The sequence below is a fragment of the Heterodontus francisci genome, chromosome 14, assembly GCF_036365525.1.
Source record: "Heterodontus francisci isolate sHetFra1 chromosome 14, sHetFra1.hap1, whole genome shotgun sequence".
In the NCBI taxonomy this organism is placed as follows: Eukaryota; Metazoa; Chordata; class Chondrichthyes; order Heterodontiformes; family Heterodontidae; genus Heterodontus; species Heterodontus francisci.
The window spans coordinates 38,250,800-38,272,699 of NC_090384.1; the positions used below are offsets into that span (position 1 = coordinate 38,250,800).

At 43.4% G+C, this 21,900-nt stretch overlaps 1 protein-coding gene across 5 annotated transcripts in view; it reads left to right on the forward strand.

Moving 5' to 3' along the window:
- Positions 1 to 21,900, forward strand: part of slc25a22a (solute carrier family 25 member 22a) — a 165,476-nt gene that overhangs the window by 77,619 nt on the left and 65,957 nt on the right. For all 5 annotated transcript variants that reach the window (XM_068046031.1, XM_068046035.1, XM_068046033.1 and 2 more), the window contains one exon: positions 12,617 to 12,672. In XM_068046031.1, coding sequence (XP_067902132.1) covers positions 12,617 to 12,672 — 56 coding nt within the window. The remainder of the gene's footprint in view (positions 1 to 12,616; positions 12,673 to 21,900) is intronic.

The window sequence follows — 21,900 nt, forward strand, 5'->3', positions numbered from 1 at the left end:
TTCATAGAGTCGTTCAGCATAGAAACAGGCCCTTCGGCCCACCGTGTCCATGCCGACCATAATGCCTATCTATACTAATCCCATCTGCCTGCATTGATTTCATATCCCTCTATGCCTTGCTCATTCAAGTACCTGTCCAGATGCCTCTTAAATGCTGCTACTATTCCAGCCTCCTCCTCCACCTCTGGCAGCTCATTCCAGATACCCACTATTCTTTGTGTGAATGATTTACCCCTTTGATCCCCTTTAAACCTCCTCCCTCTCACCTTAAATCTATGCCCTCTAGTTTTAGTCACCCCTACCATGGGAAACAGACTCTGGCTATCTACCCTATCTATGCTTCTCATTAATTTTATATACCTCTATCATGTCCCCTCTCAGCCTCCTTCGCTCCAGGTAAAACAGAGCCAGCCTATCCAATCTCTCTTTATAACTCAAGCCCTCCAAATTTACTTGATATCAAGTGAGTGAATTGAATTGGTTGAAGACTGGCTTCTGTGAAGGTAGGGACCTCAGGAGGAGGCTTAGATTGGTCAGCACTTCTGGCTGAAGGTGGTCACAAACATTTCAGCTTTGTCTTTTGCACTGACAAGTTGAGCTCTGCCATCATTGAGGACAGGGATATTCATGCAGCCTTTTCCTCCTGTTCGTTGTTTAACTGTCCACCATTCACAACTGGATGTGGCAGGACTTCAGGCTTTTGATCTGATTCATTGGTTGTGGGATCACATATATCTATCTATAACATGCTACTTCCACTATTTAGCATGCATGTAGTTCTGTGTTGTACCTTCACCAGGTTGGCACTTTTCTTTTAGGTATGTCTGGTGCTTCTCATGGCATGCTCTCCTATACACATTGAACCAGGGTTGGTCCCCTGGCTTGATTGTAATGGTAGAGTGACTGTGTCCTTCAGGACTTGGCTGGCTTGGTCAGTAGTGGTGCTACTGAACCACTCTTGATGATAGATGTTAAAGTCCCCCGCGCAGAGTACATTCTGTGCCATTGCTACTCTCAGTGCTTCTTCCAAGTAGTGTTCAACATGGAGGAGTACTATTTTTCAGCAGAGGAAGGGTCTTGGGTGGTAATCAGCCAGAGGTTTCCTTGCCCATGTTTGACCTGATGCCATGAGATTTCATGAGATCCGATGTGAATGCTGAGGAATCCTAGTGTTGCTCCATCTTGACTGCACATCACTATTCCAGCAGCACTCATGGGTTTTTCCTGCCATTGGGACAGGGATAGTGATGAAGGAGTCTGGGGCACTGGCTGAAAGTATGATTATGTCAGGCTATTACTTGACTATTGTGTGGAGCAACTATCCCAATTTTAGTACAAGCCCCCAAATGTTAGTGAGAAGGGCTTTGCAGTATTAACTGGGCTGGGTGTGTCTCTGTCACGTCTGGATCTGGTGCCTCGGTTGAAGCTGAGCTATCAGTCCACTTTTATTTTTACACTTTTTCTTCACGGTTTGGTGCAACTAATTGGCTTGCTAGGCCATTTCAGAAGGCAATTACGGAAGACAACCACATTTCTCTGGATCTGGAATCACATATAGGCCAGACTGGGTAAGAACAGCAGATATAAACATATATTTGTTAAATACATAATTGAGACAAATTTATGTATTTTTTTCTTGGATGAGCTATTGACTGTAGTATTTGCTGCATTGGAACTTTGTGACTTTGGGCTCGGGATAGTCAGAGGATGTTGAGAAATCTTCCTGTACAGAGCTTTCCTGTCATCATAACATGGAATGACATAAATAGGAGCTATAGGTAGGTCAACTAGACCAGAGCATGACGCAGCGACAGTGTTGCTGCTCATAGAGATACAGCTGGAGTTAACAAACACCGTACAAGAGAAAACTCTGTTTGTTCGGACAGATTAATCATAGTCATTAAGAAAGTTCTCCTCAGAATGTGAGCATTAGCAGTCTCGGGTAAGGTGTGCTGCGATCCGTCACAAGATCCTTAAGGATGAGGAAGGCTATTGGCCCAACTTGCTTCGTCCAGACAGAGCAACTCTACATTTCAGCCCCTCCTTCTCACAACAGCACCCGCCCCCCCCCCGGCCAACTGCTGCATCTAATTGTTAATTAATTCCAGGGTTTTGCTCCATTCAAACTGATGTTAACTGCATGAATAAGAGCTTCCCACCATCTATCCTGGTTACCTTTTACCTGTTTGAAGCAAATTCCTTTTCCCTACTCCAACTGTCTTATTTAAAGTAATAACCCAAAATAATATTTTCCATGCTATTTGCTATCTCTTAGATCTCTAAGATACCTCCTTTCCAGGCTAAAAATCCGAAGGGGTAGATTTCAAGTCAATGAAAATTAAAATGGGCAGTTTCTATATCTGGTGGCTGATCTACAATGGCATTTCTATGCCAAGGTGACAAATTGGCAATCTACCCCAATTCTCCAGTTTTACCTCTCACTTCAAGCCACTGGTTTCATCTGGAATGGGGATTGAACATTGCATCCTCATGATTTAAAGGCAGGGATGCTACCACTAAGCCACTTGCAGAGATAGTTATCAATCAACCTTACAGACTAGACTGGTCTCACTGCTGATTCTACTCCAGAAGAACTCTGGGAACACATCAAAGCTGTAGTACTGGATACTTCCAACGAGATCATTGGACCCAGCACCAAAAAGAATAGGGACTGGTTTGATGAAAATGACCATTCAAGATGTGCTAAAAACAAAAAGGTCAGCTCATCAGGTTCACCTGGCTCAGCCGGCCAGGCAAGAGAAAAAGACAGCCTATCGTCAAGCATGCAGCACCCTTCAATGTAAATTGAGAAACGTCCAAAATGACTGGTGGATTGCACTTGTGGAAAAAACTCAACTGTATGCTGATACTGGCAACATAAGTTTCTATGAAGCACTAAAATCTGTCTATGGACCAGCACATCAAACCCAAAGCTCCCTGAAGAGCACCGATGGCCAGACCCGACACGCTTACTAAGGGTCAGTCCTGGATCGCTGGTCAGAGCGCTTTGAAACTCTCTTTGGTGCTAAGTGCACAGTGCATGATACTGCCATCAATTGCATCCAGCAACAGCTTATCGAAGAAGAACTGGATGAGAGCCCAACTCTGGAGGAAACTGTGACCATCATCAACCAGATGAAGAACAACAAAGCCCCCTGTGCCGATGGAATTGCGCCCGAAGCATGGTGGCCCTGCTCTATACACCAAGCTCCATGAGTTTTTCTTGGCCTGCTGGAAACTGGACAGGATTCCATGGGATCTTTGTGATGCCATTATCATCGCCTTGTACAAAAACCAAGGACAAAAATCAACTACAGTGGGATCACCCTCCTTTCTATTGCTGGGAAGATCCTGGCTAGAATACTTCTGAACAGGCTTGCGCCTACCATTGCGGAAGGAAACCTCCCAGAGAGCCAGTGTGGTTTCAGAGAAAACCAAGGCACCACAGACATAGTATTTGCACTCAGAAGTGTCAGGAGCAAAACAAAGGCTTGTACATCACTTTCGTAGACCTCACCAAGGCATTCGACACTGTAAGCAGAGATCGACTTTGGAAAAACTTGGAAGCCCACCCAGGTTCCTGGCCATGATGAAGCAGTTTCATGAAAATCAGTACGGACAAGTCAAGCAAAACAGCGACCTCTCGTGTCCCTTCCATATCTCCAGTGGCGTGAAGCAGGGATGAGTGCCGGCCCCGACTCTATTCATCTTTTTCAGCATGATGTTGCAGCAGGCAACGGGAGACCTTAAGGGAGTTTACGTACACTTCTGGACTGACGGAGGCCTTTTCAACCTCCGACGTCTTCAGGTTCACACAAAGATTAAAAAAAACTAATCCATGAACTTTCTGCTGATGTCTGTGCTCTCCTGGCCCACAGTCAGTCAGACTGCAACCTATAACACATTTTTCTGAGCCGGCACAACACTTCAGACTAAAAATCCGTTTTTAAAAAAAAAACTGAAGTCCTGCATCTGCCTGCATCCCAAGAAGAATATCGACCAAATATGGTCATCGAGGGAACCGAGCTGAATGCCATCAAGCAATTTACTTATTTGGGGGGCATCATCTCATTTGATGCCACCATAGACAAGGAAGTGGACAATAGGCTTTCAAAAGCAAACCGAATATTTGGCAGACTGTACAAATGTGTGTGGAGCAACCACAGCCTCAGAGCACAAACCAAACTCAAAGTGTACAAAGCCATAGTCCTCACCACCCTTCTGTATGCCGCTGAGTCATGGGTCCTATACCGCTGTCATGTATGCCTTCTAAAGTGCTTCCATCACCGTGGCCTCCACAGCATCCTCAAGATCCGCTGGCAGGACCATATCACAACCATTGAAGTTCTGGAAGCAGCCAACATCACCAGCATCGAGGCCATCCTCCTGCAAAGCCAACTGCATTGGCGGGTCATGTTGCCTGGATGGATGACAGTTGCCTGCCCAAGATTGTGTTGTATGGAGAGTTGACCATGGGTAAAAGGAACAGAGGGGCTCCTTGCAAACATTTCAAGGACAACTTGAAGAAGTCCCTCTCTGTGTGCCACATCAACCATCACCAGTTGGAAGTGCAGGCCATAGATCACGATGCCTGGAGATGCTATATTAGGAGGGCTGCAGACCCCTTTGAGACTGAGCGAAGGACCAGCATGAAAGCGAAAAGGAGGAGAAGGATAGATCCAATTGCCCCCAGCAGCAACTACACCTTCACTTGTGCCCGCTGTTGGAGAATCTGCTGGTCACAGATAGGCCTGACTAGCCACCTACGGGTCTGCAATCAATGACTACAACCTTCACAAAATCTTTGTCCACGAAGAAATGCCAAGAGACCTCCCATTTCAGATCCCTGAAACCAGGGATGAGCCTCATAGTTCTCTGCACCAGCTCCAGAACTTGAGCATCTCCCTTGTTTCTTGGCAATTAGACAGACATAACCAAGGTGTTATCTGACCAGAAGGCCGTACAGTTCATCATGACTTACTCAGAATTGTGTCCTCCTGTTTTGGGAAGGAAATTCCAATCCTGTTGCTGCTTTGCATTGGTTGGGAATGTTGAGCACTGATCCTACTCATTCTCTTGTGTCTCTTTCAGCCTCACCCCTAGCTTTTTAGCACCATTCACGGAGTATAATTTTTGCCATTTCTCCTTCCTATATGCAATACTTTACTTTTGTCGGCGTTAAATTTCCTTTGCCGACTCACATTTTTGTTAACTCATTCTGTAATTTGAGTGGCCTCCTTTGATCTATAGCTCCTCAGAGTTTGATATCTGCCAATTTGCATTGAGTTTCTGAATCCAAGTTTATTAATGTAAATTACAAATAGTGGGAGTCTCAACTCTGGTCCAGAGCACCCTATTCAATACTCCTCCATCTGCCCTCCCCAACCCTCACATTACCCCTCAAACCAGTACCCGTTCTTTTCTATCCTTTACATCCAGTTTATTTTCCATACCAACATATTGCCTGAATCTCCAGAGCAGTGAACCTAATTAGTAACCTGTCTTGTGAAACTTTTATCAAACACATTTTGGTAGTTTAAGTACATAACACCCATTGTAGGATTTATCTTTCAGCTTACATTGCTACTTTCTCAAAGAAGCTCAGGAGACCATGAGTATTGTGCACAGTTCTAGCCTCCATTGTATAAAGAATAAGAATATAGCATCACTGGTGAGGGTGCTAAAAAAGTTTCACCAGGACAATACCAGAGTTGAGAAGTTGTACAGTATAACTGCTACTACATTACAAAAGAACTTCATTGGCTGTAAAGTGCTTTGAAATATCCTGAGGTTGTGAAAGATGCTATATAAATGCAAGTCTTGTTTTACTCATCAAGAAAGACTAAGGCACAAGCCTATTAAACACTTATGGTTATGTGCTGGTTCATTTCAGAAAGACCAGGTGCAGCTTTATCAGTGCTTAATCCATCAAGCTTTCCCAAAATAAGAACAAGAAATGCTGGAAATACTCAGCAGGTCTGACAGATTTTATGGAGAGAGAAGCAGAGTTAACGTTTCAGGTCAGTGACTTTTATCAGAGACCTTTCTGATGAAAAGTCACTGACCTGAAACGTTACCTCTCCTTTTCCCTCCACAGATGCTGAGTATTTCCAGCATTTCTTGTTTTTATTTCAGATTTCCAGCATCTGCAGTATTTTGCTTTTTTTTTTAAAGCTTTCCCAAGATGTAAGCTACCAGGTTACTGCCAGCTGGCATTAGCTATTAGTCAAGTTGACCCTGCTTGATGTAGATAAATCATGGGTTAGGTTCCTGAACCTCATAAGTGTGAAAGCTCTTGCAAGTTCCAATGATTTTGTTACTCAACTTAAAATTTGAAGGACCTTTTTAATGTGCATGTTATCTATTGTATCCAGTAAAAGAGAAAAAGAGGACATGGGCTGCTGAGCTTGAATGGGCACTAGACCAACACTGGCATTTGGATTGCATCATCTGCTTTGCCTGCTAGTATCTGAAGCGTGTTTTACATTAATTCTCTTTTCCAGAGGGTTTGTTTTAACTTAACATTCTCTTCTACCCCAGCTTTCAGTCTCCCATCAACATGCACTATTCCTCTGCGTAAGCAACCCACTTCAACGGCTAACTACTTCAAAATCTAAGCTGATACAGCTCTACAGATGCATGAAACCTGCTTTCCATGCATTGTTAGCCCTTTAGAGACAATATCCACTTGTCTGCATTTAATAATGAAAATCGTATGCATTCAAAGCCTTCTGCACTTAATTGAGGCCATCCCATGTGGTCAATTATAATGGTCCCAACTCTGCTGTCAGCTACACAGCGCCTTGCTCCTACCTTGTGGTTCTGCTGTTTTGCTCATGGATCAAACTATGCATGCCCCCAAAGGAAACAAAGATGATCAGATGTGACACTGAATGAAACCATCTACCAGTTGACAATAAACATTGTCAATTGAGCATGAATTGGGAGCTGGGGAAATCCTGATTCCATCAGATTGGGAAAGCCTACCCCAGTGTGCAGGTGGGTTTGATCTTTAAGAGCAGCGGCATGACGTAGGCTGTGGGGCAGAAAAATGCTGGAGTGAACGGTAGGAAGGGGTAGGAATATGCGACCTTGAAGGGAGAGAAGCACACCAGCAGAAATTTGGGGAGGGGATAGGAACAGTAAATGAGGCATGCCAACATGAATTGGGAGGAGGAGGAGAGCCAAGAAGAACCTACTACATTCTACCTTTAATACAATCCAAAATAGCAAGAACACTGAGGAAACATCAATACAAGCTCCACTAGTTATAAAAGAAGCCTCACTATTTGAGCTCTGCCTCTGAGAGACAAAATGTTAACCAGCTTTATTGGCACTTCATTGCGAGCCAGTAACTTCTCATGGAAAGTACACGTGTATGGCCTTCAGGTGAGAATAGGTGTGATGGCCTCTGTAGCTCAACGGCTTCTGGCCTTTACTGTCTGAGCTCGCAGGCAAAGCATAGCCAGTTGGGTGAGGCACAGAAAAAGGCACTGCTGCAGAACCATACGCTAGCACAAACTGGCACCTTCAGCAGAGAAGGCAGGGTAATTGTAAAGCAATTAAAAGAATTTGGATGAAAGGTCACTGACTTGAAACATTAACTGTTTCCCTCTTCACAGATTCTGCCTGACCTGCTGAGTATTTCTAGCATTTTCTGTTTTTATTTCCAGTATCCACAGTATTTTATTTATGTAATTGTAAAGTAAGGTAGGCAGGTGGAGTATGCATTGCTGTTCCTTTTTAAATAGTAATAATCATTAAATTTTTAGTGTAAAGAAAATCAGGAAAAGATTTGCAGAAGATAATTTATGAAGACAGAACTGGCTGATCTTTTTGATCATTTCTATGCAAGCTTTCCAATTCCAAGTCCAAAAATTATATGGCAAGACATCTCAGATGCCAATTGGATGATTTCGCTCTTGTGTGTTGCTGGATTGCAGTGGCTTCAAACAGACTCTTGGATGGAATCTATTTCCAGGTTTTTTTTCCACCAATAATTGCCCTTGCCATTCTTCCTTAACCATTTACTTCTCATTCCCTTGCTGTCAGCCTGGAATTTAGTTGGTAATATAGCATTGTAAGAGAAGATTTGTGGAAAAAGATAGTAAATATAGTTTAAGGTTTCAGCTTGAGATCTATACATGCTTGTGTGCTAGAGGTCACATATAATATCTTTGCCCTTGAAAGTGAGGGATGTGGGTAGAGAGGCAGATGTCAATGACCGATGTAATGAAAAGTTGTTGTAAACATCAGTGCAGGTTAAATGGCTTAGAAGTTGAGACTTGTCCACATTTATCTCACCAGTTCAACTTAGTTATGCAAAATTCTTGACATTTGCAGTAGTACCCAAATATTACAGACCATGGAACCAGAGAAAAGTTTACAGCATGGAAGGAGGCCTTTCAGCCCGTTGTGTCTGCGTGGGCTGAAAAAAACTAGCTGCCCAATCTAATCCCACCTTCCAGCACCTGGTCTGTAGCCTTGCAGGCTACAGCACTTCAGGTGCATTGTCCAGATACCTTTTAAATGAGTTGAGGGTTTCTGCCTCCACCATCAATCCGGGTAGTGAATTCCAGACACCCATCACTGTCTGGATGAGAAGTTATTCCTCATATCCCCTCTAATCCTTCTCCCAATCACCTTTTTCTGGTACATTGATGACTGTAACGGTGCCGTTTCCTGCTCCTGCCCGGAACTAGAAAACTTTATCAACTTTGCTTCTAATTTCCGCCCTTCTCTCACTTTTACATGGTCCATCTCCGACACTTCCCTTCGCTTCCTTGACTTCTCTGTCTCCATTTCTGGGGATAGGCTGGCTGCTAATATTCATTATAAGCCCACCGACTCCCACAGCTACCTCGACTACACTTCTTCACATCCTGTCTCCCGTAAGGACTCCATTCCATTCTCCCTGTTTCTCCATCTCTGATGCATCTGCTCTGATGATGCAATCTTCCACGACAGTGCTTCTGATATGTCTTCCTTTTTCCTCAAGCGAGGATTCCCCCCAACTGTGGTTGACAGGGCCCTCAACCGTGTCCGTCCCATTTCCAGCACCTCTACCCTCACCCCTTCCCCTCCCTTCCAGAACCACGACAGGGTTCCCCTTGTCCTCACTTTCCACCCCACCAGCCTCCAGATCCAAAGGATCATCCTCAGTCACTTAAGCCACATTCAGCGTTATGCCACTACCAAAAGCATCTTCCCCTCCCTTCCCCTGTCAGCATTCCGAAGGGATTGTTCCCTCTGCGACACCCTCGTCCACCCCTCCATTAGCCCCACCACCTTGTCCCCTTCCCACGGCAGCTTCCCCTGAAATCGCAGGAGGTGTAATACCTGCCCATTTACCTCCCCTCTCCTCACTGTCCAAGGCCCCAAACACTCCTTTCAGGTGAAGCAGTGATTTACTTGTACTTTCAATTTAGTATACTGTATTCGCTGCTCACAATGTGTGGTCGTCTGTACATTGAAGAGACCAAACGCAGATTTGCTGATCGTTTTGTGGAACACCTCAGCTCAGTCCGAAAGCATGACACTGAGCTTCTGGTTGCTTGCCATTTCAAGGCCCCCCCCACCCACGCTGTCATGCTCACATCTCTGTCCTGGGATTGCTACAGTGTTCTAGCGAACATCAATGCGAGCTCTTTTTTTAAAAAAATGTTAATGTTTTTGCTTTGCAGTCAATTCACACCCTCTCTGTACTAACGCTTTGTCTTTCAGCACACCATTAACATATCGTTTGCCTTTGTTCCATGCCCTTCTGGTCAGTTATTCTCTGTGACCTAGTCCTGTCAACACCTCTTTTGTTATCCCTTGCCCCACCCCCTACTTTACTTGCTTAAAACCTTTTACATTTCTAATATTTGTCAGTTCTGATGAAGGGTCGCTGACCTGAAACATTAACTCAGCTTCTCTCTCCAAAGGTGCTGCCAGACCTGCTGAGTGTTTCCAGCATTTCTTATTTTTTATTTCAGATTTCCAGCATCTGCAGTATTTTGCTTTTACCTTAAATCTGTGCCCCCTGGTAATTGACTGCTCCACTGGGGGAAACGGGTCCTTCCTGTCAACTCATCATAATTTTGTGTACCTCAATTAAGTCACCCCTCCGCCGCCTCTGTTCTAAGGAAAGCAACCCTAGCCTATCCAATCTTTCCTCATGGCTGCAACTTTCAAGCCCTGGTGACATTCTTGTAAATCTCCTCTGTACACTCTCCACAGCAATTATGTCCTTCCTGTAATATGACAAGAACTGTATGCAGTACTCCAGCTATGGCCTAACCAGCGTTTTATACAGTTCCAGCATTACATCCCTGCTTTTGTATTCTATACCTCGGCCAATAAAGGAAAACTTTCCATATGCCTTCTTCACTCTATCTACCTGTCCTGCCACCTTCAGGGACCTGTGGACATGCACTCCAAGGTCTCTCACTTTTATCCCTCTCAATATCCTCCCGTTTATTGTGTATTCCTTCGCTTTATTTGCCCTCCCCAAATGCATTACCTCACACTTAGTTTAGTTTAGAGATACAGCACTGAAACAGGCCCTTCGGCCCACCGAGTCTGTGCCGACCATCAACCACCCATTTATACTAATCCTACACTAATCCCATATTCCTACCACATCCCCACCTGTCCCTATATTTCCCTACCACCTACCTATACTAGGGGCAATTTATAATGGCCAATTAACCTATCAACCTGCAAGTCTTTGGCATGTGGGAGGAAACCGGAGCACCCGGAGGAAACCCACGCAGACACAGGGAGAACTTGCAAACTCCACACAGGCAGTACCCAGAATTGAACCCGGGTCGCTGGAGCTGTGAGGCTGCAGTGCTTGCCACTGTGCCGCCCCTTCTCTGGATTGAATTCCATTTGCCACTTATCCACCCACTCAACCAAGCCATTGATCTCATTCTGGAGTTGTAAGCTATCCTCTTCACTATCAACTATACGGCCAATTTTTGTGCTATCAGCAAACTTCCAAATCATGCCTCCCACATTTAAATCCAAATCATTAATATATACCACAAATAGCAAGGGATCCAACACTCAGCCCTGTGGAACGCCACTGGAAACAGCTTTCCAATCGCAACAACATCTGTCGACTACTACCCTTTGTTTCCTGTCCCTGAGCCAATTTTGGATCCAACTTGCCACATTCCCCTGTATCCCATGGGCTTTTATTTTTCTGACCAGTCTGGCATGTGGGACCTTGTCAAATGTCTTACTAAAATCCATGTGGACCCCATCCACTGCACTACCCTCATCAATCCTCCTTGTTACTTGCTCAAAAAATTCAATTAAGTTAGTAAGACATGACCTTCCCTGAACAAATCCATGCTGACTATCCCTGATTAATCCGTGACTTTCTAAGTGTCAGTTTATCCTGTCTCTCAGAATTGATTCAAATAATTCAGACTGACCGGCCTATAATTATTTGGCCTATCCCTCGCACCCTTTTCAAACAATGGTACAACATTCATAGACGTCCAATCCTCCGGTACCTCGCCTGTATCTAATGAGGATTTGAAGATGATCCTCAGAGCATCCACTATTTTCTCCCTGGCTTCCTTTAACAATCTGGGATACAATCCATCCAGCCCTGGTGATTTATCCACTTTCAAGGATGTTAGATCCTTCAGTACATCCTCTCTCATTATGCTTATCTTATCTAATATTTCACACTCCTCTTTTACTACAATGTCTGCATCATCCCTTTTCTTTGTGAAGACGGAGGCAAAAAACTCCTTAAGAACCGTACCCACATTTTCTGCCTCCACTCATACAGACAATATGTCACCCTAACAGGAAGCTGTTCAACTCACCAGTCACACAATGAGATGACAGTTATGAGGCGGGCAGAAACTGGCTGCAGTCTTAAAACACAAAGAATACCACAAATATTGGGGAATATGAAAACGCTGGTGCCAGAGAATGATGGATTGTGGTTTTATAACTTCAGCTGTGCATGTACAGCAGGGGTGCCTAATTCAAATTAAACACCTGTTCCTGAGGAGAGGAGCTGAAGAAAGTCAAAAGAACCACCACTAGACCCTTGCTACCCATCTCCTTTTGTTAGCAAAGTTGGAAGCTAAATAGGTCTGCCCCTTGGCCAGAAAATGATTTTGGTTGAGGGTGGGTGGTGGTTGGGGGTGGGGGGGGGATGGGTAGGGACAGTGGATGGTCACAAAGATAAAGGTCCATTGAAGTCTATCAGACATTCTCGTGCAACTTGAAAGAATCGAATAATAAAAAAATGAGGAAGTCATGGCACAATGACGACTTAACCCCTCTTGGTATTGAAAGAAATCACATGCTTAGCGATCTCTTGTGAAGTGGTTTATATGTATTTTATTGGTGATTAAACTTTACGTAGTAGAGAACGATTTTATTTGTACACCATCTGTAGTGAAGTTATTAATGTGAGAATGGAGAACATGTTTTCAATTTCATCACAAATGACAACTTGAGGAAATCTTTCAGTATCTTCAGCAGTAGATTACGTATTTGTAGACTGTGCTGTAAAATAAGTATCTTTTAAAATGGAGATTTTTTTTCTTTCCCAATTTTGTACTTGCTGAAGAAAAAGTTGTAATTCTCCATTTTATTTCAGGTCCGACTGCCTTATTAAGACAATACGATCCGATGGCTATTTCGGGATGTATCGAGGTAGGTGTTTCAAAATTTCTGTTTTCATATTGTTTCATTATTAGTTTGCAGTGCAATTCATATCTAGTGAAATATATTTAACTCCCTTTCCCTCTGTTTAGCCAATGCCATAAGAGGTTACTTCATGTTTTGGCAGACCATTCTCATATCTGTGCTACATTTCAGGTCATACACTATGCCACTGTAGTTGCTTAGAAAATCTTATGGTATCAGTAAAGCTGTCAGTGGATGGGGAGCAAATTGCAATGTGTGTCACTCCATGCTCCTTCCCATGTTGAGGTCTAGGAACAGGCCGCTGGCCTACTTGCGTTGGTAAGGCAGAGCAGTTAGTTTTTTAAATCCCTCATCGCTTTATTTATTGGTGAGTGTAGTTTGTAATGAGGATTTTAAATGGAATTTACAAACCAAAATATCAAAACCAGCAATTTTCAAGCAGTAAAATAAAAGCAAAATACTGCGGATGCTGGAAATCTGAAATAAAAACAATAAATGCTGGAACCACTCAGCAGGTCCGGCAGCATCTGTGGAAAGAGAAGCAGAGTTAACGTTTCGGGTCAGTGACCCTTCATCGGAATTTTCAAGCAGTGTTGGAAATCAGCAATTTACAAGTAGCGTGTTGGAAATTAGCCATTTACAAGCGGCGTGTTGTGTGTGCATGTGTGAAAATATCTCCTGTTAAAATATTGTTCTCATGTTCTGTTGCTCACAACACTGTCAAATTGTGACTGATATAGGGTGAGAAGATTTGAGTTTACAGTTCTTGGAATCCCAAATTAAAAGCTGAGAATTTAAAAGAGAGTGTTGCTGATAGGTTCTAGAGAACAATCTGGAAATTTTCAGGTGTCTCTTTTTCACATCGTAGTCTGAGAGTGAGTGCTCGGTGATTTTTGCTGGGTCAACAGAAGCAAAGTGACTGTTGCATAGAACTGATAGAGCAGACTACTTTTATTGAAGTTGGACATCTCACTTGCCTGTTTTTGTGCTATTTGTGGGGGCTGCAGCCACTACCCTGAAAGCCCCTCATCAGCAGCAGCAAATGCGTCTCTTTAAACTCGAGTCCCATTCGAATGCAAATTCCACCATTGGCAGGGCAAATACCTTACTTTCCCAACTGCTGTCAGTGCCCTTCTCCTAGCAACGGTTTATCTTTCTCCAGAAGTAAGCTAGCCAGGGTTTAACATTTCATTTCTGTGCCTCATGCGGTAGGAAAGTGCCAAGCTGGATCTTGAGCTAAGGCATTAATTAGCTGATCTCAGTTGGAGTAGCTCTGGGGGTTTGGAGCAATTGATCACATTGGCACTGGAAGGAGGAACAGCCAAGTACTGAGTGTTGCTGCACTTGACCACTGCTGAATAGCAGTGTGGATGAGATCTGTATTTACAATTACCCACCACAAGGTCAAATAACTTGTTCATTTTCAATGTGTGTTATTCCTCCTTCTGAACTGTAAGCCAGCATATGCCACCACTTTCTGGGGACTGGACATTTTGGAGGAGATAATAGAACTGGCTGATGGCTATCTTTGGATAGCACTGCATGAATTGACTCTTAATAGCTAGAAATGCCATTGTTTACATAGAATAGTTAGCTACAATATTGGGAAATATAAACGTAGAACAAGTGGAGGCCTTTCATTCAGCATCTGATTTCTGAATGCTTTGTAGTTTGAACAGGTGATGGCTGTTCTTTAAACCTAAAGGTTAGCAATTCGTGGGACTTAAAGTTAAACAACAAAATATGATGGACTGACTGTTGAAGAAGTGGAACCTTTCTCTTTTTCTTGCTAACTTTTTCCTTATCTCTGCACTTCTACCTTTCCTAAAACCATTGGCTTCTAATCGGCTGCAATGCCACAGGTGCTAGGCACCTTCTTGCTGCTTCACCTGTGACCATTATTCATGCACAATCCTTGATGAATGCCAGCAAGCTAAATGATCCTGGAGGAGTCATATCCACACACAACTTCTCTGGTATCACCAGATCAGTTGCTAATTGTATATCAATAATGTTTAAATATATGCAGGTGGAGGGCATTAATTGGGGTTTCTCTTGAGCAGATATAAAGAGACACTCACTGAAACTGGGCTGTAATTGAGTTAGTAGGTGTATGCTTGTAATGTTTCTCTCTAAATAAATGCTAGACTGAGTAAAGATTTGCCCCAGTACTATCCTTCACCAGCTGGCTTTCTGGAATATAACGTTAAGTGACCAGGAACAGGGATACTAACTAATTACTCTAACCCCCCAAACCACCCCCAAGTCCATGGTACTGAGCCCAGTTGTAGTCATTTATTGCTGCACTACTGTGACTAGCTAAGTCAATGCAAACTGGGACTTCCTGATCAGCATAACCTAGCTACTGAATACACTGGCTGAGACATTGGAGGGAGCCCCCAAGTCTTTCCTTGCCAGTAATGCACAGGTCTAGTGTAAGGGAAGTTACATAGAATATACAGCACAGAAACAGGCTATTTGGTACAACTGGCCTATGCTAATGTTTATGCTCAACACAAAGCATATCTCTCCCTATCAACATATTCTTCTTTTCCTTTCTCCCTCTCACGTACCTATATAGCTTCCCAAACAACAATAATTTGTTTTGTGTAGCACCTTTAAATAAGTAAAATGGCTCAAGGTGCTTCACAAGAGCGTTATCGAGCAAAATTTCTCCAGTTCTGAATACAGGTCATTGACCTGAAACATTAACTGTTTCTGCTTCATAAATGCTGCGTGACCTGAGTATTTCCAACATTTTCTGTTTTCATTTTAAAATTTTCCCTTAACTGCATCAATGCTATTCACTTCAGTCACTGCATATGGCAATGCGTTCCACATTCTCATCACTCTTTGAGTAAAGAAGTTTCTCCCTCAATTCCTTAGTAGACTTATTAGTGACTTCCGTGTAGTTTTGGACTCCACCACAAGCGGAAAGATCTTTGAGTTATGCAGCATGGTCTTTGTACCAGGTTTTTGGTTCGCTGCATAGCAGCAACATTGCTGCATTTGACTTCAGCATCCCTCTTCAACAGAGCAAAATGCAATCAGGGTTCCCGACCGCGAATGATATCCACTGATCCCTGCTGGAAAGCGTATGCAGGTGCTCGACTACTTTGCCTCCCATAGCTGAATAGGTAGCCAGCACTGGCTGTCTTCGTGTGTGACGTCTGACAGTAATCACGTTGGCAGGGTGCTAGATAAGTGGAACTGTATCTTAGCAACCTGTGGAACTGTATCTTAGCAATGGCCAGTGTCTTCTGCAGTGCTAAATCTGGAAGGAAAAAATCTGGTTTAAAAAAAATAAATAAAATTGAGTTAGTGTTTCATGTCTCTGTGATGGAGGTTCTGAGCTACAGCATTAAAGGGTAGAAAATCCTTTGGGGATGTAATGTTGGTAGGAGTCAAATGATGCAAAAAATCTAGGTAATTTTTCTTGCGGCACTGTTTCTGCCCTATACTTTTTAACAATATAGATGATCTATGTGAGCTTTCTTCACCTATGCTTAGCAGGCTTTGAGGGAATTCCCACACTGCTGACAGTAAGATTAAAACACTGCTGCATGTCCATCTTGTTTGTGTACCAAGAAAATGGGATTTAAATTCTTTTGCCCGTGCTTAACCTGAATTTACAGGAATGCATGCTGGACGAAGGGAGGACCAAGAGTACTGGGGGCACTCTTCCCAGAAAAGAGTGGTCCAGAGCAAGTGGCAGGAGTTTTTTGATGGCTTGAATGCTGTCAGCAAGGCCCAGAGGACCTGAATCCAAATGAGGATGAAGATGGCAGGAAGCTGCTGCCATAAGACTACCCAAGTGTATCTCAGACTAAGTAATTTCCCCAGTAAACCTGTCACAAAATGATTATCTGTTAGTCTTGTCCTGCTGTGACTGTGATCATGTTGGATTATTCCTCCTTGACCCCTCTAATAGTGTTTGGCATGACCTCCTCTAATGCCTCTCATCCAAAACTCTGTGGCCATAGACTGTTCTGCATTAAGTTCTGCTCGCACATCACCCCTGTCCTTGCCAACCTAGATTAGCTGCTGGTACCCCAGTGCCCCAAAATTGAAGTTTTCATCACTTGGTAGCTGTAGCTCAATTTCTTCCTCAACTGCATTGCTTAGGGATTTGGTCCCCTCGAGGCCTGCTTATAAAAGATTGAGTACTCTTTGAGTAAGATTGTCGACAAAAATCGCTTGTATCCATCTGTAAAATACCCTGCAAGGTATGGTAGGAGTGTGGAGGACTTCATTCCCGGTTTCTCTGCAGTCCTGCAAGAATGCTTTTCTGAACTGCAGTCTATCGTGGCATGTGAGCTAGTTCCATTAGAATCTGCAGCTGGACCTCTAGTGACACTTGATTTCAAACGCAATGGCGGTGTTTCTCTTGAACCCTCCACATTGCTACTATGGAGACCTTGGGTTGCAATCTTTTTTGTAGCTTTACTGTGCTGGGTGATCAGACATCGGGCACCAGTGAGGTTTGTGGATCCCTGGCTCAAGGTCTGCTCTTATGCCTATTAATGAACATGCTGAGGTATGAACATGCCCAGCATCAGCTACATGGATGAAATAGGCACAGATGAGACTGCAGTCTCTCAAACCATGTCATATCTGTTTTCCTGTGCAAGTGACAGCATATGTGCCTTGGAAAAGTTCTGAAAAGTAACAAACTTGGTACTTGTGTCAGCATGCTGAGATGGATTGAATTGTGACTGTGCGATCAGAGATGGGATGTGTCTGAAGGGGAAGTATTCTGGATTGAGGAATGTGGTGAGTGGAGATTCTCGGGGCTTAGTGTTGGAATGGGTGTTTTTCAATATGGTCATAAATGATCTGGACAAGGGTGTCAGTAGCTTCCCCTCAAATTTTATTGATAGTATTAAGATAGTGTTTAATGCAGTGGAGGATGGATACTTGGTGTGTTTGGGGTGATGACTAATCAATTGTCAGGTGCTGTTAAGTGTAGAAAAATCTTGAAGATATGGAGCAGGCACAGGCATTGTAGACTAAATGGGGATATACTGATGAGGTGACTCTGGGAATCAGAGAGCCCTAAAAACATCAAAACAATGTTTAGCTGTTGTTAAAGCTACCAGGATGTTAGGTTGCACAAAAAGAAAGTTACCTTGCCTCTGCACTGAGCATTAGTCAGGCCTCGCTTAATGTATTTTGTGCAGTTCTGGGAATTAACTATAGAAAGGATGTCGTTGAGCTCCAGTATGTACAAAGAAAGGTTACTAAGATGATTAGGGGCACAGGGGGTGGTGGGTGCTGAAGAATAAAACCTGAGAGTATGGCCAAAAAACTGGGACTCGACTCACTGGGGAGGAGGAGACTGAGGGGAGAAATTAATAAGGCTCCGGAATATAGAGGTTTGGTTAAGAGCTAGTTAAATTGGAAAAACACAGCATCCATTCAGCAGGATACAAGGAAACATTAATAAAAGGGTGGTCAGTGTGTTGAACAGCTTACAGAGCGAGATTGTAGGGATAAGTAGCTTACGTCTTCAAAGTAATTTTGAGCAAGTTTCTTGAAGGGAAGCATGTTATCGGATGCATTTGTTCAGATAGATGAAGATGGTCACTATGGATCCAAGGTCTCTTCTGGTCATGAGATTTTCTGGGTTACTATGTGACATGAAGTAGGCAGACATGGTTGAATGAGTTGCAAGGTTGTCTCGTGAACCAGCAAAAAATGGTGCAAGGACATCTGAATATTAAGTGGCTCCCACTAAAATCCTGCAGCAAATAAACCCCCTTATCCTTCAGCTAAAGAGTCAGTAGTTGTTACATTGTAAGAATTAAAATTTCTAAACAATACACTGGCACTAGGAGGGAGCACTGTAGCAAAAGACTTTTAACATAATTTTCTCACAATGCCACAAAATAGCTGAATAAATTGATTGCATTGCATTTGAACTTCCAGATATTTATTTCTAATTGAGTGGAATAGCTTCATGTTAGTTGATGTGAAGGGCAGGGTTGTGGAAAGTGCTTTGAATCACTTTCTTCCTTAAAGGGTCAGCTCAGGCACTCATCTGAGCTCGCACTCAAGGGGCTGATTCCTCCTCCCTACCCATCTCTAGTCTAGCCACAGATGTTCAGTGTTGCGCTTCCTCTGTTCCTCCCCTTGACCTCACCTGAGATCAGCTAATTCAGCATTGAGTGAGCCTGAACCTTCTCAGTCTGTACGTCTTGGTACCACATTGGGTGGTGTACTTATCCACATTACATGTACATAGAATTTCTATTTCAATTTGAAATAATTTTTGAAGCTAGTCACTGCTTGTAGCCTTTTTGGGTAAAATTTGTGTTTTATTTTGTAGCTGAGATATTTGAAGGTGCTTGTGAACTTCTATTTGAATATGTGAATGGGAAATGCATGCAGAGCTGTTATAAAGGAAGCCTACAAATGTAGATGTGAAAATACCTGATTTGTTTTCTTTCAGAGTACGAGAAAATATGGGCACTCAAACGACCAGTGCCACTTTTAATGGTATGGTAAATGCATATAATGAAAGCACTTGTTGCAATGTCCTTTTTGGGGGGAAGAATGGGAATGTTGAATAAATGCTTTTTGTACAGAGTGGTGAAGGGACAAGTTTGGAGCAGGGCTCATTCTCTTACTAACTGGTGTTTTGCATGGAACTCACATTTTTCCAAGTTGATGGTCTAAATGTTTCCAGCTGTTTATAGCCTATGCATAAAGTTTTTTTTAAAAAAAATGCATGTCTCATGGAGTCGCAACATTTTAGACCATTACATTGATGGCGGTTTTTAAAAAATACTTTTTTAAAAAAAAAATCATTCTTTGGATGTGGGCAACGATGGTAAGGTTGCACTTATTGCCACTCCAAGTTGCCTTGCTAAGGTGGTGGGCCTTCTCCTTGAACCGCTGCAGTCCTTGTGGTGAGCATGCCTCCACAATGGTGTTGGGTAGGGAAATCAGAATATTAACCCAATAATCTTGAAGGAGCAGTGATATATGTCTATATCAGGATGGTGCCTGTCTTGGAAGTGACAGTGCTTCAAGTTCCTCTCCAAGTCACACACCATCTAATGGTTCACTGGTATCACTGAATTGCTGAAACACAGACACATATAGTATTTCTAGAAACCATTACCCTGAAGGCTGTTTATGCGTTTGTTTTGTTTTAGCCTAACTAGATTGCAATTTTCTTTTCAGTCCAAAAATGCTGTGGATAAAAGTTTGAGTATCAGAGCATCATGGAGAAAGGGAGATGGTTTAAAAATTATCTAAAATGATATGTAGTAATATAATGGAGCTGATCATGTGACATTGTATGAAGATTTTGTCTACGTGAGGTTGCAAACTCCTTTTCAGTTACTTTCTCCCTAGTCTGTCATGTAGCCAATCTGAAAATTGGCTTCCTGTCCTTCCCAATGCCTCTCTGCTACACTAGTTACTAAGAGACCTCCAGCAATGCATCACACACCCTCCAATTTTTAATTTCCCCTCTGAGAAAGCAAACAGCTTTTTGCTGGATTATAGCCAAGTTCATGAATTTGGTAATGTGTGCGATTGAATTTGGGGCCCGTTTTTCGACCATCAATACAAACCCCCATTTATATTTCGAAGTGATTCCTGACAACGCAGCCGGCCACTGACATCATCAGGCTGCGTCAAGGTGTGCACATGCACAGACGGGCTCCTGCTCTCTGTGCGTGCGCTCTGTTCCGACTTGCCAGGACTGGTTAGCGCATGCGCCGTGACGTGTGCATCTTCGGGCAACGCGCCAGGTCGGCCTCTACGCTTGCGCTTTACGCATACAGCAATGCAATGCCAACGGGTATTCACCCTTGTGTTGAGCTCCACTCCCCCCACCCTCACTGCTCTCTCCGGCCGCTCCGTCCTTGGCCCGCTCCACTCCCCCCCCCCCCCCCCCCCCCCACACCCCGGTCCCCAGCACCCGGCATGCTTGCTCGCTCGCCCTCCAGCCATTGTGTGCTGCCATGTGTTTAGGTTAGGTTGCCTTTGTGTGATTATTTGAGCAGCGCCATCTTTAGTCCTGGCAGCTGCCTGAAGTCGCAGACTGTGACGTTTTAGTGGCACATGCTGCATTTGCGCATGTGCCACTGCACCGCCACCTAGTGGTAGCATTGTCAGCTTACGCAACCTTTATATTTACCCTGTTGCATCACTAGGAATTTAGGCAGACAACTCACTTTTCAGCTGTAAACTGGCCAAAGGATATGTGAACAGTCTGGGAATCCATCTTTTAGGATTCACCCTTTATGGTCGGAAGCTATCTTTGTATCACTTTTTTGTTGCTTTAGAGCTATTGCCAGCATTATAGAAATTGCTATTTGACACCTAGAGTCTATTGGGCATTGCCATCACCCCACAACATTGTGCTAGCATTTTTCTTGATTTCCACCATTGTTTGTTTAATTTGGTCACTTTATTCCACTAGTGACCAGCTGACTAATTATGAGAATGGTCTTTTCCTCTCCCTACCTCCCATTCTGCCTGAGCGCCTTAACCCCTGAATATCCTGCAATGTAGAGAACAGGAGGGAGATGAGTGTGCTGGGCTTGCCTAGTGTGTCTGAGGCACATTGAAATGACTATCCTTTATTTTCCTTTTGGCATACACTAGTCTGAGACTAAGAACTCGGTAACCCAGGAGATGGGCAATAATATTTTTTAACTGTTATGAGCAATGGAGGATCACCTCAATCTAGTTACAACATTTACATTGAGAATTCAATCAGAGAATTGCTACTTCCACAAATACAACTGAAGTAGAGCAGGAGCTGTTTAGAATTTGCTAGCATGAAATCTGGTTAGAAAAGCTGTATTGACTGTGGAAAATTTAACCCACTCCACACTGGAGTTCATTCCTGTCTAAGAGGATGTGTGTGAAATTGAATATCCCACTCATGTCCCTATCATATTGCTCCATGCCCAGCTACTAGTGAGTGTTCACAGGAGACTGTCCCTTCAATTACATCTCCTCTCCTGTGAACAGTTGCCTGGCCCCTAACCCACCTGATATTGGTACAATACCATTAGTATGAGGCACTCTATACTGCAGGGCTTTGGAGCTCAAATGTTTTCTGCAACCACTTGGCCCTAAGAAGCGGTGATTTTAAAAAGTTCCCTGTGAGACCTCTACTTTTGAAATACTTTCCTTTCATCATAGGCGTCACTGTTGAGGCTGGCATTTATTGCCCATCCCTAGATGATCTGACTGAGTGGTATGCTAGAC